At 43.3% G+C, this 15,623-nt stretch overlaps 1 protein-coding gene and 1 long non-coding RNA gene across 4 annotated transcripts in view; one reads left to right on the top strand and one right to left on the bottom strand.

The window, feature by feature from the left end:
• Positions 1-15,623, top strand: part of LOC309529784 — a 760,251-nt gene that overhangs the window by 633,708 nt on the left and 110,920 nt on the right. The window lies entirely within an intron of this gene.
• PTPN14 (protein tyrosine phosphatase non-receptor type 14) overlaps positions 246-15,623 on the bottom strand; it is a 119,405-nt gene continuing 104,027 nt past the window's right edge. For both annotated transcript variants that reach the window (XM_082217317.1, XM_082217316.1), the window contains exons 17-19: positions 14,976-15,207; positions 11,476-11,639; positions 246-7,194 (exon numbers count right to left, since the gene is read on the bottom strand). In XM_082217317.1, the coding sequence (XP_082073443.1) occupies positions 7,066-7,194; positions 11,476-11,639; positions 14,976-15,207 (525 nt within the window). In that variant the 3' untranslated portion in view covers positions 246-7,065. The remainder of the gene's footprint in view (positions 7,195-11,475; positions 11,640-14,975; positions 15,208-15,623) is intronic.

Here is a 15,623-nt window from a genome sequence, read left to right on the forward strand (position 1 = left end):
ATGGTCTTGCTTTGCACCAAAGTATCAGACCAGGCATTTAAATTGAGATCATTTCCCGTCACTGAGAAAATGCTGTAACACATCCCTTCTTTCACAGGTGCCTAGCAACCCTCCCATTTTTTGCAGTCATATATTATGTTGGCTGGTAGAGATTGACACAGTCCTACTCTATAATGAGGGAAGTTACAATGTTCGATAAATATATCCCATCCGCTGTCTTCAAATCAATAAGATGACCACTAGAATTTTGAGGGCAGAAAGTTTTATTGCATAATATGAAGGCTAAGCATAGTCTCTTACAAAACAAAAGCTTGAGGCAAAACTTTCTTTCGCTGCAAAAGGCAGGTATTTACACAAAGGTAGTGTAAGGAGTAAAAAAAAATATTGCAATTATTAATGCTGAAGAAAACTTTATAAAAACAGGAAGGAAAAGGAAAAAAAGTGCAAAAATACTGTCAAAAGTCAATCGGTTCCATACAAAACAAAACCGACAAGCATAAGCTTATGTTCTGATATGAATATACATTAGGGTACAAAATAGCATGCATGCATAGATTTCTTTTATTTAAAAACAGACTTTCAATAGTACAAAAAGGTGTCTGGCAGTCATACCGGATTAATGGAGATAAAAATAGTTGAACTCAATTGTTTACAAAATTTATACATACAGAAGAACGTAAGTCTTTCTCATAATGGCTCTGGACTCAACAAAGAAAATCCCTGGTGATACACAAAAATACTGCAGTAAAACTAGACTAACAACAATCCAGTGATGTAAAATTGATTTAGTGTGTTAGTCTGTATAACACAAGTCAGATATGATTATACAGGTGCAATACAGAAATAATGCACATGCAACCGTTCTGTAAAACAGATACTCCTGTTTACACAAAGAGAGAGAACGTTCCCATCAGAGGTGATCCCAACAGGCTAATTTTAGTTCCTTGCAGCTTCTATTTTTTTATTATTAATGCCTTTAAAGGCAGCAGCAGATAGCAGCAGAAAAACAAGAGTTTTAGAAGAACAGGGGCTGCGATGAATTAATTTCCAGGCGTTATGTTTTGGGGGAAGGGGGAATTTAGATTCTGAAACTGTTAATGGAACCAGGGTTCATAAAAAGTGTTTCTTATTTTATCTTCTGTGCGTGCCCTACCATGGCATTTAAGCCACTTTGCAAAAATCTGCAGCATACAACTATAAAAACATCTGTAAGGCAGGCAACAAAAGTGGTTAAATACAGATAGGTAAGCCATGACCAGTCTAACAAATTCAACCAACTGACATTAGTCCTCTTCAGGTGTTATTGCCCTCAGATGCAACATAGGTAGAGAGGAGTTGCAGAGACATGGCCTAAGCCAGGGGTCAGCAAACTTTTTCAGCAGGGGGGCAGTCCACTGTCCCTCAGACCTTGTGGGGGGCCAGACTATATTTTTTTTGGGGGGGGGAATATGAACAAACTCCTATGCCCCACAAATAACCCAGAGATGCATTTTAAATAAAAGGACACATTCTACTCATGTAAAAACATGCTGATTCCTGGACTGTCCACGGGCTGGACTGAGAAGGCGATTGGGCCAGATCTGGCCCCTGGGCCTTAGTTTGCCTTCTCCTGGGGCTGTGAAACACCTCCCAGCACCTTGTGTGATCTTCCAAGGTTCTCAAATGCTCTCGGAGCCTCTGCAGATACACAAGGCTCCATGATGCAGAAGTTCACATAAAGCTAGGATGTACAAGGGAGATTTCACCTAGTACCGGAAGATAGCAATGATGATGCCTGGAATATGTCCCTGAGCAGTGCTTCCGTAATCTGGGGACAACCAGATAAAAAGGCCCCCATCTACAATAGCTACCCATTCAACATTAGAAAGCAGGAATGTTCATAAAATAGGAACCAAATATCTATGTTTCTGAGAAGGTTCATATGGAAGAAGAATGTTCTTACAGTGCACCTAGTGGAGGAAGCCAGAGGAGGCCTTTTCAGGAAGATTTTAAACTGTGAGGAGATCCATATAAACGAAAGCAATGCTTCAATAATTTAGGGCTTAAGAGGCCATCACCAGCACTTTGCTTTGGGCCAGGAAAACAACATAGGTGTTTCAGCATCAGCATCATAAGCTCACTATGGTTTTGCTCGACATCTGGACTAGCTGTAATCCCCAATAATAATAGGACAGGTGTGACAGTCGTGACCTAGATATCACTAAAGCAAGAATCATCATGGCCAGTTTGGATTTGCCCAGGGAAGGGCATAAAACTACTGCTGCCATCTTACACACGCTTAAACTGTCAACAAGATTCTCCTAAATCTTTAATAAAAATACATTTTAAAAAACCCAAGACTCTCCTAAAAGTTAACGAAGTATTGGTCATCCAACAAAGCCAGAAAGGTCATGGAGTTTGGGTGCACAGGTCAAATGTCAGGTAGGGCAATTTAGTAAAGCATTAATTTTCTGCAGAAATGGGGTTCCTATAAACATCACTTTTCTTTGTATGCAGATACCTGGTTAATGACAGTTTATATTAATCTCCCAAGTTAAATGAACCTTTGGGACACAACCCAGCTTCCTCAACAAATCTTGCTCACAGGACCCATTCTTGAATAGGCATGTGGTTTTTCAACTAACTTTATCTGGATTACGGACTACTGAGCAGAGACTTGTATTAATAAAAGAAAAAAAGCCAAAGGGCTGCATAATAAAACTATGGCAAAGTAATGGAAAGCAACTCTCTTAAAAGTCCTGCTCTCATTTATTCTGGGGCAAATTCATTCCCAAACTTGAATGCGATCCGAAAAGGAACTTGGGTTTTAAGAAAGCACTTCATTGAAATCACAACCTTAAGTTTTACTTTTGTCAAGTGACCCTACTAAAACCGGGGGGTGGGGGGTGGGGACGGACGACACCAGTATTGATATACTGGTGAGTGTTATAATTAAGGGTAGAGAGGAATAACTGAAGTTATGCAAGGATCTCTTGTTTTGAGTAAGATGTTAAGAAAGTTGTCAAGGTCAAATCTACTGTGAAAAATCACACTAAATTTAACAGGCGTTTTAATTAAAAAAGAAGGAAAGTCACTTTGAACACCATCAGCCATTTTAGGAATAGCATGAAAATTGTTGCTTATTATGTTAGCAACTATTTGGCTCGCTGGTGAGCATTGTTCGCTCATTGCAGAAGGCTTTCCCTTGTAATTTTGTGTGCAAGATGTGTGCACTGTGACAAAAAGCCTTGGCGGCTTTGCATCGACTTCTCCCTTTTAGCATCCATTATGCCTGCTTATTAAATATGGCTCTTTTTTTGTTTGTGCACTTCCAGAAAAGCCAAGAATATACCCATTCCAACCCAGATCTCGTCGTAATCAGACCTCAGAGTGGTTGATTTCCCCCATCTTACTCCCTACCTGTCAGGCCAAATGGAGCAATGGGACTTGACAGCTCTGGGTTCAAACTTAATTCATCATTAGGAAATTATTCAAAAAGCTATAATGAGATAACTAATTTAATACACTTTGCTTCAAGGTTTATTCCTTGGCCGGCTTCCCAGATACAAAGCGTCTCTGTGCAATTATCATGCAGATGCCACTAAAAGACTTTAAATGGTTGCAGCTAATTTAACAAGAGATATGTTGGCATCGGCAAGGAGATGCTGGACTGAAAATTGGAGTTAACTAAGGAAGCAGCAGAATTTCTAAAGGTGCATCAGCAAGAGGCTTTCCCTGTGCTTTCTTCACTTAATCATTTTGGGGGCAACATGGAGTATCTCAATGTGGTCTACCATTTCATTAGGAGGTATAAAGTCTGATTGATTTGTCAATTAAAAACATCACTTTCAGGGAGAAATCCTAAGCTCCCAAGAAGGGCAGTTGGGAGTCCCACTGGAAACTGTGCCTCTCTGCAATCTGAAATGGAAGTCTGTGGCTACAGGCCTCCTGGCACTGAATGAATGTCATTGGTGGCACTGAAATGTCATTGGTGTCTCAAGGGTGAAAGGGTTAAAAAGAAGGTCACATCAGTGGCAGATCCGGATCTAGTAGATTCTAAGCCCCATCACTGCCAAAACTGGCCCCCAGAATTGGAGCATGGGGGAAGGGAGAGAGACTACACGAATGGAGTTATTTTCACTCCCACTGGATTTCCATGGGATTAAAATAACAAAAACCTTTCATTTCTTCCAATGGAAGAGGAAAAGCCTAACAAATAAAAAGTGGGTGGGGGAGAACAATGGAACTCCCTCCATGATGTATTCCTCCACCTCCCTCCATAGATTTGCTCTAAAGGTCAAAGTGTGCAGCTTGATTATGTACCAGTACTTATAAAAGGGTACAGATAGGAAGCCATCACCATCTTAAAATACACATTTCTCCTTTTCTCTTACACAGAAGAGAATGCCTGTTCTAAGATGAGCTCTGCTATGATGTTTGTGTCCATTACCTAAACATAAAGGGAACTCATTTCTAATGCTCTTTGCTTCAGAAATTGAGGGCTGGCTTCAGCTAATCAGCGGTTCTCAACCTGTGGATCCCCAGATGTTGTTGGAGTACAACTCCCATCTTCCCTGACCACTGGTCATGCTGGCTAGGAATGATGGGAGTTGTAGTCCAACAACATCTGGGTACCCACAGGTTGAGAAACACTGAGCTAAGTAGAACCCAGCACAATGAGTTCTGTAGTGCAATTGGACTCCCTGCCCCCCCATTCCTTGTCCTCCCCACACAACACCCCTCATGCCTTCCCACATCTGCTTGGGAAGACTGGGAGAAGCCCCAGTGCTGGCAGAGGAGAAGGGAGATTTAATACAGTAATGTCTGAACTGACGGAACTGTCACCTTTGCACAACATCGAGTTCCACCCAGTGTTTTTTATTCACACTCAACAAATGAAATTAAAATGCATACGACTGATTAGATGAATAAAAACTGGGATTTGTCCCTGCTTTCTTTTGTTATATCCGATGTTGCTCTTGGGGAACAAGGTACCAGCTGCCTGCCAACCGCAGCAATAGCTGCTTAAGCACTATTGCCTGAAATTGACGGCATGCAAAGAAACAAACAAACAGAAGGCCAAAGAACCACGGACAGAACATCATAGATGCATCACTGAAGGAGGGCCATGCACAGCTTAGAAGTGGAAAGCACCCTCTTCCTGCAAACAATTGCATGGCCAATCATCAGGTTTCCCAGTTGAATGGCCATCGGACAGCCACTGCCAGTCTAGACTAGGAGGGCACAGGTCTGACTCAAAATACAAGGCGGCTCCTGATGTTCGAAAGTATTTCTTTACCATAAAAATGTACTCTATGAATCAGAGAGTGGATATTTATGGTACCCACGAGGTCTGTTGAAATGAGTGGGAGCTGTGAAATCTCATGGGCCTGCACAGAAGAACTTCCCAGTGGCTGGTTCCCTGAACAAGGCCTGAGCAGGCTTCCAACTTTCTTTTGTACTAGAACTCTGATATCCACTAAGGGGAGAAAAAAAAGTGGGAAGACAAAGACTAAGAATTAAAGAGAAGGGAGCCTCTGAGAATGTGCTCAGCCAAGGAATTCGTGATCATTACCAGAATTAAATCCACATACTGTTTTCACAGAAAATCAGTTCTGGTTTCAATCCCAAATGTTCCATAAACTCACTGATAGGGCTGGGGTGGGGGTGGGTTTTGCCCTGTCTGCATTTTTTTAAGCAAACAAACCCCATTCTCATTTTCCGGGGACAAAGGCATGGAATGGAAAATCATCACTCTTCAGGTTTTGCACTTTCCCAAATTTTGCTACACGCTAAAGTACCAAAAATTTGTCTGTTTAAAAAAAAGAAATCTGCATTTTACAGTAAAATACATTTAGAAACCCGTACATTTCTTCTGCGATGAGATATGCAGTTAAATACACATTTAGAATATGTATTTAGATTTGTATTTAAATACGAGTTTTCGTACAGAGTTTTACTTTTCTAAAAAAAATAAAAAATAAAAATCAGATTTAATGTGAAAACAAGGTGGAATGTGACTGATAGCCAAAACATGTGACAAACTGACACACAACCAGAAACAGGGCCAGGTGATCCATTTCTACTCACAAGATCCTTTGCTCAGTCAAGTGAAATCGTTTTCCTGAGCCAGGATTCAATACCATTTATGGGAGAAAAAGGAAGCGAAGTGCATCTGGGGTGTTAGAGGATAATGTCAATGACAGATTCTATTTGAACCATTTGAGCTTTTTTTGTGTGGCTACACATACAGAAGTATTGCTTTCAACCATCACCAAGACATTATGAGCATTCCTGCCCAATGCTGCTCACCTGGATGTTAAGAGCTGACTGGAAAATCAGGCTGTTTCCCTGTAAAAAGCTGCATGCATCATCACACAGAGCAACATCTGTTTTAGGCGCATCTGATATGTGTGCGACTGCACACACACACATCACACTGAACGCAGAAGAGACTCGAAAACATCACAATAATGTCACAAAAGAGGGCAGAATAAGGTGGGGGCTGAATGGGGTGTTTGCAGCCTTTTCAATGGTGTTTCAAAATACATGATTTCATTTATATGTGCGGTGCGTTGGAATGTAACCCCTGCGTAAATTGGGAGTTGCCTGTATAGAAAAAGATACTTGCTTTTAGATTCGGACAAAATCCATTATTTTTTAATGTGAGTCACCTCTTCTATGCCCTGAAAATAGGTTGCATCCCTCCAAATTGAAGAATAAAAACAGCCTACCAGGTCGTACAGAAACGCAAAAGTCGAGAGAACGCTGTCAGATAGGAACTGTCAGGTTGTAAAAAGAAGGTCAGCCATATGAAATGTGTTTCCATAATTCCAAAGTCATAACGTGTTTCACAAATTAAGAACATTCACACATCATTGCGAGGAAAAATAATAATAATAAATTATCTCGTATAAAATAATTTGTAGGAAGAACAAGGTCTCCCTACTGTCAATTTTGCGTATTTGTCACAAAATACTGCCAAAAGAACACGCCCCCCCCCCACAACAACATGGAGGGAGGGATTCTCAGCCAGATCCAGAAGGCTGCATGTATGGGAAAACAGCTGGGTCTCTTCTGAGGCTGTTAAATGAGTCTAGAGTTTTGAAGGAAGAGGATGAGGACTTGATAGACAAATTTATACTGAGCGATGGTTTGGATCATGAACATCCTTTGCTCCCTCAGGTGTTGCAGCATCACTGGAACATCCACTCTCTGCAAAATCGAAGGAATATAAATATGTAAAAATAGGTACATGTGCAAATATAAATATGTAAAAAAAAAATGTGACGTGGGGGAAACCGTGAAGCTGGCCATTGCTTCCCTCATGATTCCTGCCGCCCCTGTTGCTCCGTACATTAAAATAGCAAATGTTAATAACATGTTAAAGGTAAGTAAAAGATGTATCCGTTTTAGAACCCTAAAGCAGCAGAGGTTGCCAGGACATCACCCTGTTTGCTTCTACATAGTTCCATCCTTATTTCAGACATCGTGATATATCAGTATAGAGCTATGTTTAGCTGGTGATAGATCATGATGTTGAAAACCAGACATCGCCCAGCCCTTCTCAGTAGCTATCAAAAGTGGTACAGTGAACAAAATTGCAGAAAAGAGAGTGGAGATAGATAATATGGCAAAATTAGAGCAAACTGCAGATGGAGCGGCCATTAAAAGCATTTATTATCGTCTTCATATGAGAAAAAGAGAACAGTAATGACTTCCTAGAAAAGAGGTTGGGAAATCAAAGGACATCTGTCACTGAGCAACAGCCAGCTCTTTCTTCCAGGCCGCAAGCTCCTCACCTGAGAGAATTGCTCGCTCTGCATCAATGGCTCAACAGTCTCCCCTCACTCACCTAGTCACTACAGTCATTAGGGGATTGGCGAATCTCTTGACCCACCAGCCAGGCTTTTCCCACCTTTGTAGAACTAGTATACTTCTCACCTCATCACTTTATCTCACCAATGGCCTTCTTCAACTCTGCCATTACCTTTTTGACTGGAAGAGTCACCCTGTTAGAATTTCACTCCTCTGTTGCTGGATGTGTGATTGTTACATCACATGTCAGTGTTTACTTTCTAGGCTTGGAAAGTGTGAGAACGGAAGTCAGTCTTATCTCTCTTCCGCTGTACTGTACTATTGTACTTTTCTTTCTCTCTCTCTCTTGGAGAAGAAGTGAGAGAACGCCATGATTGCTTTGTCCTGTATATAAGGTAAAGGTAAAGGGACCCCTGACCATTAGGCCCAGTTGTGGCCGACTCTGGGGTTGCGGCGCTCATCTCGCTTTACTGGCCAAGGGAGCCGGCTTCTGGGTCATGTGGCCAGCATGACTAAGCCGCTTCTGGCGAACCAGAGCAGCACAGAGAGACGCCGTTTACCTTCCCGCCAGAGCGGTACCTATTTATCTACTTGCACTTTGACACGTTTTCAAACTGCTAGGTTGGCAGGAGCAGGGACTGAGCAACGGGAGCTCACTCCGTCATGGGGATTCGAACCACCGACCTTCTGATCTGCAAGTCCTAGGCTCGGTGGTAAACCCACAGTGCCCCCTGCATCCCTTGTCTTGTATATTTTGCTTAATAAATCACTTAGAATGCTACACTCATGCTCCACGGTTGTTTCTGCTATACTCTGCTAATTGAGTGTGCACATGTCTTCAGACATGTGTCGCTGGTGCGCAATGGGACTGATTTGTGATCGTCCCGGGCTGCGCTTCATAAGGAAGACGCCCAGAGAGGTCTGTCTCATTCCGGGGGCTGCGTGTGCCCCCCAGGCGTGTTCCGACAACCCTGAGAACAAATGCCTTCTGTCCTTTCCCTCTAAACTAACCTCAGGATTTCACACCACTTTCATTCACCAAACCACATTCCTTTCCAGTGTACAGACAACCTCATTTCTGAAACTTCCCTTTCCACACAAAAAGCGGCTTTCCCAAGCTGGTTCCCTACAGATGTTTGCGGATTGCAGACTCCCACCAGCCCCAGCCGGCTTGGAGTTTGTGATCCAAAACATCTGGAGGAAAGCAGGTTGGGGAAGACTGGCACAGACCATGCCAATGTGGCAAGAGCCTCTTTAGCTCCCTTGCCACGGAAATAAGAGGACTTTGTTTTGATTTCATGCAGGCCGCTCTGGGAGCATTTCTGGCTGAAGAGCGAGGTACAAATGCTCTAAATAAATAATTGCATCTTGCATCACAGGGCTTCTTCAAAAGATGCACTTTGGGAAGTTCTCAAGCTGGTAGTAATCTCCGCTTCTCATGCATTCCTCTCCCTCGCCGTGAGGAGAAAGACCATACAGAGAGCCCTTCTTGATTAGGCCAAAGGCCCATCAAGACCAGCAGTGACCAACCAGATGCCTATGGAAATCTGCAAGTAGGATTCTGAGGCAACAGCACTCTCCCCGTCTGTGATTCCTAGCAACCAATATTCAGAGGCATCGTGCCTGTACAATGGAAGGGGAACACAACCATCGTGGCCAGTAGCCACTCAGCCTTATCTTCCATGAATTAATCATCTGGCCTGTACTAGATTTTGGGGGGTCAGCAGTTCCCCAGCTACCCAAATAAGCTGATGAAACCAGCATTATACTGAGGCAGACAGCTGGCTAGAACTGTCTGTTGCTCTCCAAAGGCCTCAGGCAGAGATCGTGCCCAGCACTGCCACCATGACCTGGTGTTTCAGCTACAGTGAAATCACAACAGACTAGGACAAGAAAGAGCGTATTCTTAGCGGCTGCACCCAGATTATGGAACACCTTGCCCTGTGAAGGTTGCTAGCTCCTTCCCTCACTCATTTTTGCCAGTAATATTGATTTGTACAGCTTTTATATAAGTTTGTATGTATCGTTCATGAGCTATATATTTACAATAAAGCAAAAGCATTGTACGGTTGAATATTGTTCTGGTATTTATCATTCCAAGGCATTGCAAACAAGAGACCCTCTTTCTATAAACTTACTTGGTTCTTCTGTAACATGTTTGGTCATTATTACGATGGTTTGCATTTTAATCAAGCTAATCTGCCAATCCTGGGGTGCCATTCTATTTCCAGTTCTTTGCAATACTTATTTTTGCAGCTGTCAATAACTGAAAGCCTTTTTATTCTAGCAGGCATTTATTTTATGAGGCAGACAATGTACAATCAATCAATCAATGTTTATTATGGCGAATGGTCAGCAATAGAGGCAGACAATGTTCTTAGGGTGTTTTGTTTAAACCGCCACCTGGTCTCTCGGTTTCTCTGGAATTGTTTTGTATTGTTTTCATGAATGGCAATTTTTCATGTAGTTAGCTGCCCTGAGTAGTGTCTTTTAGGTTAGGAGGCTGGGATATAAAAAATTAAATAAAGGAAAATTTAAATAAAGGAGATCTTGTTACATGGGCTAATGTACTAATGAGGGCAATTATTATTATTTTTTTTAAAAAAATAGTACAGTCCAGTTCATGTATTACTTTCTCCCTGAAAAGAATGAGAGTGGGGTACACATACCCAAGTCTAGAACCAGGTAGACAGCACCAACCAGAATGCAAAGCCCGAATAGGACCACATTGACCAGGTTTCCTGATGGAGCAATCCATTTGAGGCACCTCATTCAGGCAGATGCAGGTTAAGAATGCTCTCTATTCTGAAATTTGCTATACTTGCACACTCTTACTAAAGAATGCTGCTGTGCAGAATCTGATAAACAGCTCATGATCTAATTGCTTTGCTAAGCCAGTTAGAACTTAGCTTTGCCTAGGCATGGGGGCAGGGAATGCAGACCAGTTGGGACTTGCACAGCCCAACCCAATAACTGAGCATCTGCCCTATTTCTCTTTCCCCTGCTACCTGATGCAAAAACAAATCAGTTGCTACATCCTTGTTTTCCAAGTCAAGCTTCCTTAATGTTTAGTGATCTGGGAGAAATATTTTATACGTCATGGCATACTTATTGCAACTCTCTAAATGAAAACATTTTCTTTTTTGCACTCAGTATTGCAAAAATGTGTTTTTCATTTTGCCAGCCCATATCCGATTACCTTGGTTGGCCATTTTGTTCCTGAAAAAAGTACCTTAAAGGGGGTGGGTAGGTGGGTGGGTGTGTAGAGGAAGCAGCACTAAGAGCGCAGTTCTTACTTGAAAGAAAGGAATGAACCTTGCTTACCAGTCTTAGGGTCAGGTTATAAAACCTATCTAAAGGGAATCACATAATAATTTGGAAAGGTGTTGTGAACGGACGTTTTGCTTACCTTAAGCTTTGCAAAGAACTGTCAACAGACTACTTCTTGCACCGCTCCATTTTTTCACAACACCTGACAACCACTTTGGGCATCTGCTGAAGCAATTTGCAAAAGCTTCCGCCAGGCTTTTGGGTGTTTGTTGAGACTTAACCTGGTTAACCCTCTGGAATTTGTGGACCTCCTCCCCACATACTTTCACGTTTTGCAGCAGGGCTTGCAGGAACACACCTGTATTTAAGCAAGAAGAGGCCCGCCTTCTGAAAGACACGTTTGCTCACCTCGTTGTGCTCCAAGCAGCCAATCATGAGCTCCGTCAAAATGACGACCCCCGTCCTCCCCACGCCGGCGCTGCAGTGAACAACAATTGGGGGGTTGCAGTTGTTGCTGCTGTCCAGGACACTGTTGGTGTGGCGTCGCACAGATTGGATCTCTTCCAAATAGGCTGCGTGGCGGGAATAAAACGGAAATCACATTCCTGAAATGCTACCCAGCTTCACATAAAAAGAGGACGAATGCATGGAGGAGCAAGCTTCCTTTTAAATTATAATAATTTACCATTCTTAGAAGACACTAATTATTTGGCCTCTGGACAGCAAACAGCACCGAGTTAAGCAAGAAGCAGCAGGGTGTCAATTACTACTTGGGACTTCGGTCCTTTAAATTAAACAGCTCTTTTTTAAAAAAGAAAAAATAACACACACTCTTTCCCCCTCTGCAAATCCCCAAGTCCCTTAAGCAGATGACTGTAGACATTACTTACAGCAATTCCTGCTATTAACAGGCTGGGATCAGAACAGCAGCAAGGTCCCCTTGAAACAAATGCCTGTCAGAGCCAGTATCTAATGGGCAGGGAGCATCCATCTGGCCCTCTCCTTACCTTGCAGAATGTCTCTGAATTTCAAACATGCCTGCTGACTCTCTCTCAAGCAGGCCTGTTTCATGCACAAATTTTCCTACACAGAGAAAGCCCCGTGTAGGGTAACAAAGAAGGAAAGAAAACAGTTGCCTTGCGTGGTAACAGATAGTCCTCTTAACACGGGTTATATGTCACTGAAAGTCGCCCCCAAAAAACCCCTCCTTAGTTAAGTAGACATAGGAAAGGTGTGTGGTGAGCTTACCAGCTTCACGGCTAATACTATCACCCTCCACAAGTGGCAGCCTGGAGATGGAATCTGCAGTACAAGTGGCTCCCTGCTGTAGTCATCCTTCAATTTGTGGAAGCTAACCAGGGTGTGAGTGTGTGTGACAGAGCTAGCATGCTCAGCCCCATTAATCCCACCACTAACTCACATGCTTACTAAACACAGACGTATTTAGGAGTGAAGAGGGCTACTGTCTTTAACAAAACCTAAAGGCTCTGTGGTCTACATGAACCCAACCTTTAAAGAAGAGACATGTTGCGTTGGGCCATAGGCTTCCAAGGTTCATCAGCTAAGAGCAGGGCCTCTATAGTGGTGGCACCTGCCCCTTGGAACGCACTCCCAACGAACATCAGGCGGTTACCTACAGTATTAGCATTCATGGGCCTGCTCATTTATCTGTCACCCATGTTTTCCCTTATGGGGGCTCTGCCTATGTTTATGTATTAACATGATCTACTCATTTGTGATGCATTGTGTGCTTGTTTCACGAACGTAATTTTGCTGTCGTTTTCATGCTGTTCGTCGTCACTATCGTTTCCCCCCAAATTCTGATGATTTTCAAAGTTTGCAAATAAATGCAGGGGTGCCATCAGAGTCTTTGTTGTAACGACATAAGGAAAAGACATTTGTGCAACCATCACACATTTTTAATTTTATTTTAAGGATTTAGGCAAAGTCTGAGTGCTGGCATAATCTAGTTTCTTTTCTTCTTAAAATGAGCAACAGCTCTTGGGCATGATGATTCCCATCTATGTTAGCTGGTAATCCTGGAGATGCCAGGGAATCAATCTGGGGTCTTCTGCATGCAAAGCACATCCTCTTCAACTGAGCAATGGCCTCCTCCTCTGCTCAATAAACACTTTACTCGCAAGGCCACCTTAAGCATGGGGCAATGGGCCATCATCTCAATCCCCATTCCATGGAGTGATCTGCAAGCCGCTTCTGCTGCCATAAACTCCAGGAATTTCACACAGCCTCTAGGCTGGCACATGGGGATATGCAACCCCCAGATTAGACTCAGCTGACTCCAGCTGCTGATCCCTAGCATTCATGCTTTTCTCCTGCCCTAGTAGTGTCAAGGGAAACGAGGCAAAACCCTGGCAAAGTGGAACTCCTACACAAGGCCTAGACACAATTCCACAACAAAGCTATTGACACAGTCGAGAAAATATTTCCCTCCCTTTTTGTTATTAATAGTTTTTCACATATTCTTTTTAACATACAGTTCCAATTTCGGTCCCTCTCCCCAGCCTGCACACATCCAAATATAATAATAACCAGGCAGAGGGCCTTCTCAGTAGTGGTGCCCGCCCTGTGGAACGCCCTCCCATCAGATGTTGAGGAAATAAACAACTATCTGACTTTCAGAAGACAGCCCTGCTTAGGGAAGTTTTTAATGTTTGATATTTTATCATATTATTATTATTATTCTGTTGGAAGCCACTCAGAGTGGGTGGGATATAAATAAATTATTATATTATTAATCTTCCCTACAACTAAAGCTCAACAAATAAACGTCAGTATCATTATATGGCATATATAAATATATATATATATATATATACATATATGCAGGTTTTGGTGTCTTCGGGTGTCTTCCCGTGTAAGAGTCGGGGTGTCTGTGCGACGTTTCGACGAGGTCTCACTCGTCATCTTCAGGCTGGTGCTTTCGGCTTCTTGTTACTGGAACAGAGCAGAATCTGGTGTTTGAGTTCCTATAAATACTGTGGAGGGGTGTGGTGTATAGCCTCCAACGTTCTGGGCAGAGAGGAAAAAACCGACACCAGAACCAGAGGCACACAGAACGCCGTCACCAATCAACCACACCAGACCCAAACCCAGACCCTCTCCACAGACATATTACAGACTCCATCCAGTAGCCAAACTATAGTGGCACCTCCGGATGCTGCACCCCCCTGCAATCCCTACACAGATCTGGCTGGCACAAGGCACAAAACCACAGCTCGCCCCTATACACGAAGCCAAGCCAGAGCACAACTAAATGCAGCACAGCCATCTTCTCAGAAAAACTCTTCACAAGCTCAAGAGGTCAAGACACAAAAGCTTTAGCAACTTATCTACACTTAATGACCCACCCAGTGGTATTCAGAATATCACTCATGAAATCACTCAAGATATCCCTCAAGTAATTAAGGAACAAAAGAAGAAAAGGCACACTAATCTAGGAACTTCCTCTCTGCCCAGAACGTTGGAGGCTATACACCACACCCCTCCACAGTATTTATAGGAACTCAAACACCAGATTCTGCTCTGTTCCAGTAACAAGAAGCCGAAAGCACCAGCCTGAAGATGACGAGTGAGACCTCGTCGAAACGTCGCACAGACACCCCGACTCTTACACGGGAAGACACCCGAAGACACCAAAACCTGCATTCCTGTACCCGTGAAAATCTACGAAAGCAAATATACATATATATATATATAAACACACACAGACAGACACACACCATATATATGTATATATATGTGTGCACATATGTGTGTGTGCATCAGCAAATAGTTCTAAGGACCCACTCCAATATTTAATTCAACTTCACTGATGTCCTCACTCAAAACAAAAAGAAAGCACCCACATTTCACACACACACACACACACACACACACACACAACTTACAGAGAAAGCCTTGTTCTTCTGGGCAACCGTGATCCGGCCAGTCGGTGTACTGCAAATGCCACACCGTTTTCTCCTGCCCTAGCAGAAGGTGCTTGACCTTGAGACCCGTCGTGGCATAGCAACCCGAATCGGTGCGGAATTTGGTGGTCACCTTGAACTTCCCGTAAGTGGCTGAGCTGTGCTTGGAGCCGAGTTTCGGCCAGTAGCGATGGCTCTTGGCTCTTCCTCTTTCCTGTCCCACAGCAAAAGGAAGGAGAAGCAAAAAATCAGCACAGTCCTGTTCTTACAGCCACAAACCACAGTGAACAATGGGTATGCCTAAAAATCAAGTACAGTGCCAGTGTGGTTTAAAGCAAGGGTGGGAAAACTTCAGGAACGCAGGCTAGTTGTGGCCCTCCAGGCCTCAAAACTCTACCTAGGCCTCACCCATCTCTAGCCTTTCATCACCCCCCAGGTGTTTTGCCTGGCTGGAATGTGTCCTTGAAAGTTTTGGCTCAGCAGTCTCCAGTTGCTGATCCCTAGCATAAATGCTTTCCTCCTACCCCAGAAGCTGCTGTAGGGTCAGGGGAAACTGGGCAAAACCCTGGCAAAGTGTAACTTCTACGCAAACTGACCCCTTCTCCCTCAGGGCGCCATGATAAAGCTGGC

The sequence above is a fragment of the Podarcis vaucheri genome, assembly GCF_965113315.1.
Source record: "Podarcis vaucheri genome assembly, chromosome: 3".
In the NCBI taxonomy this organism is placed as follows: domain Eukaryota; kingdom Metazoa; phylum Chordata; class Lepidosauria; order Squamata; family Lacertidae; genus Podarcis; species Podarcis vaucheri.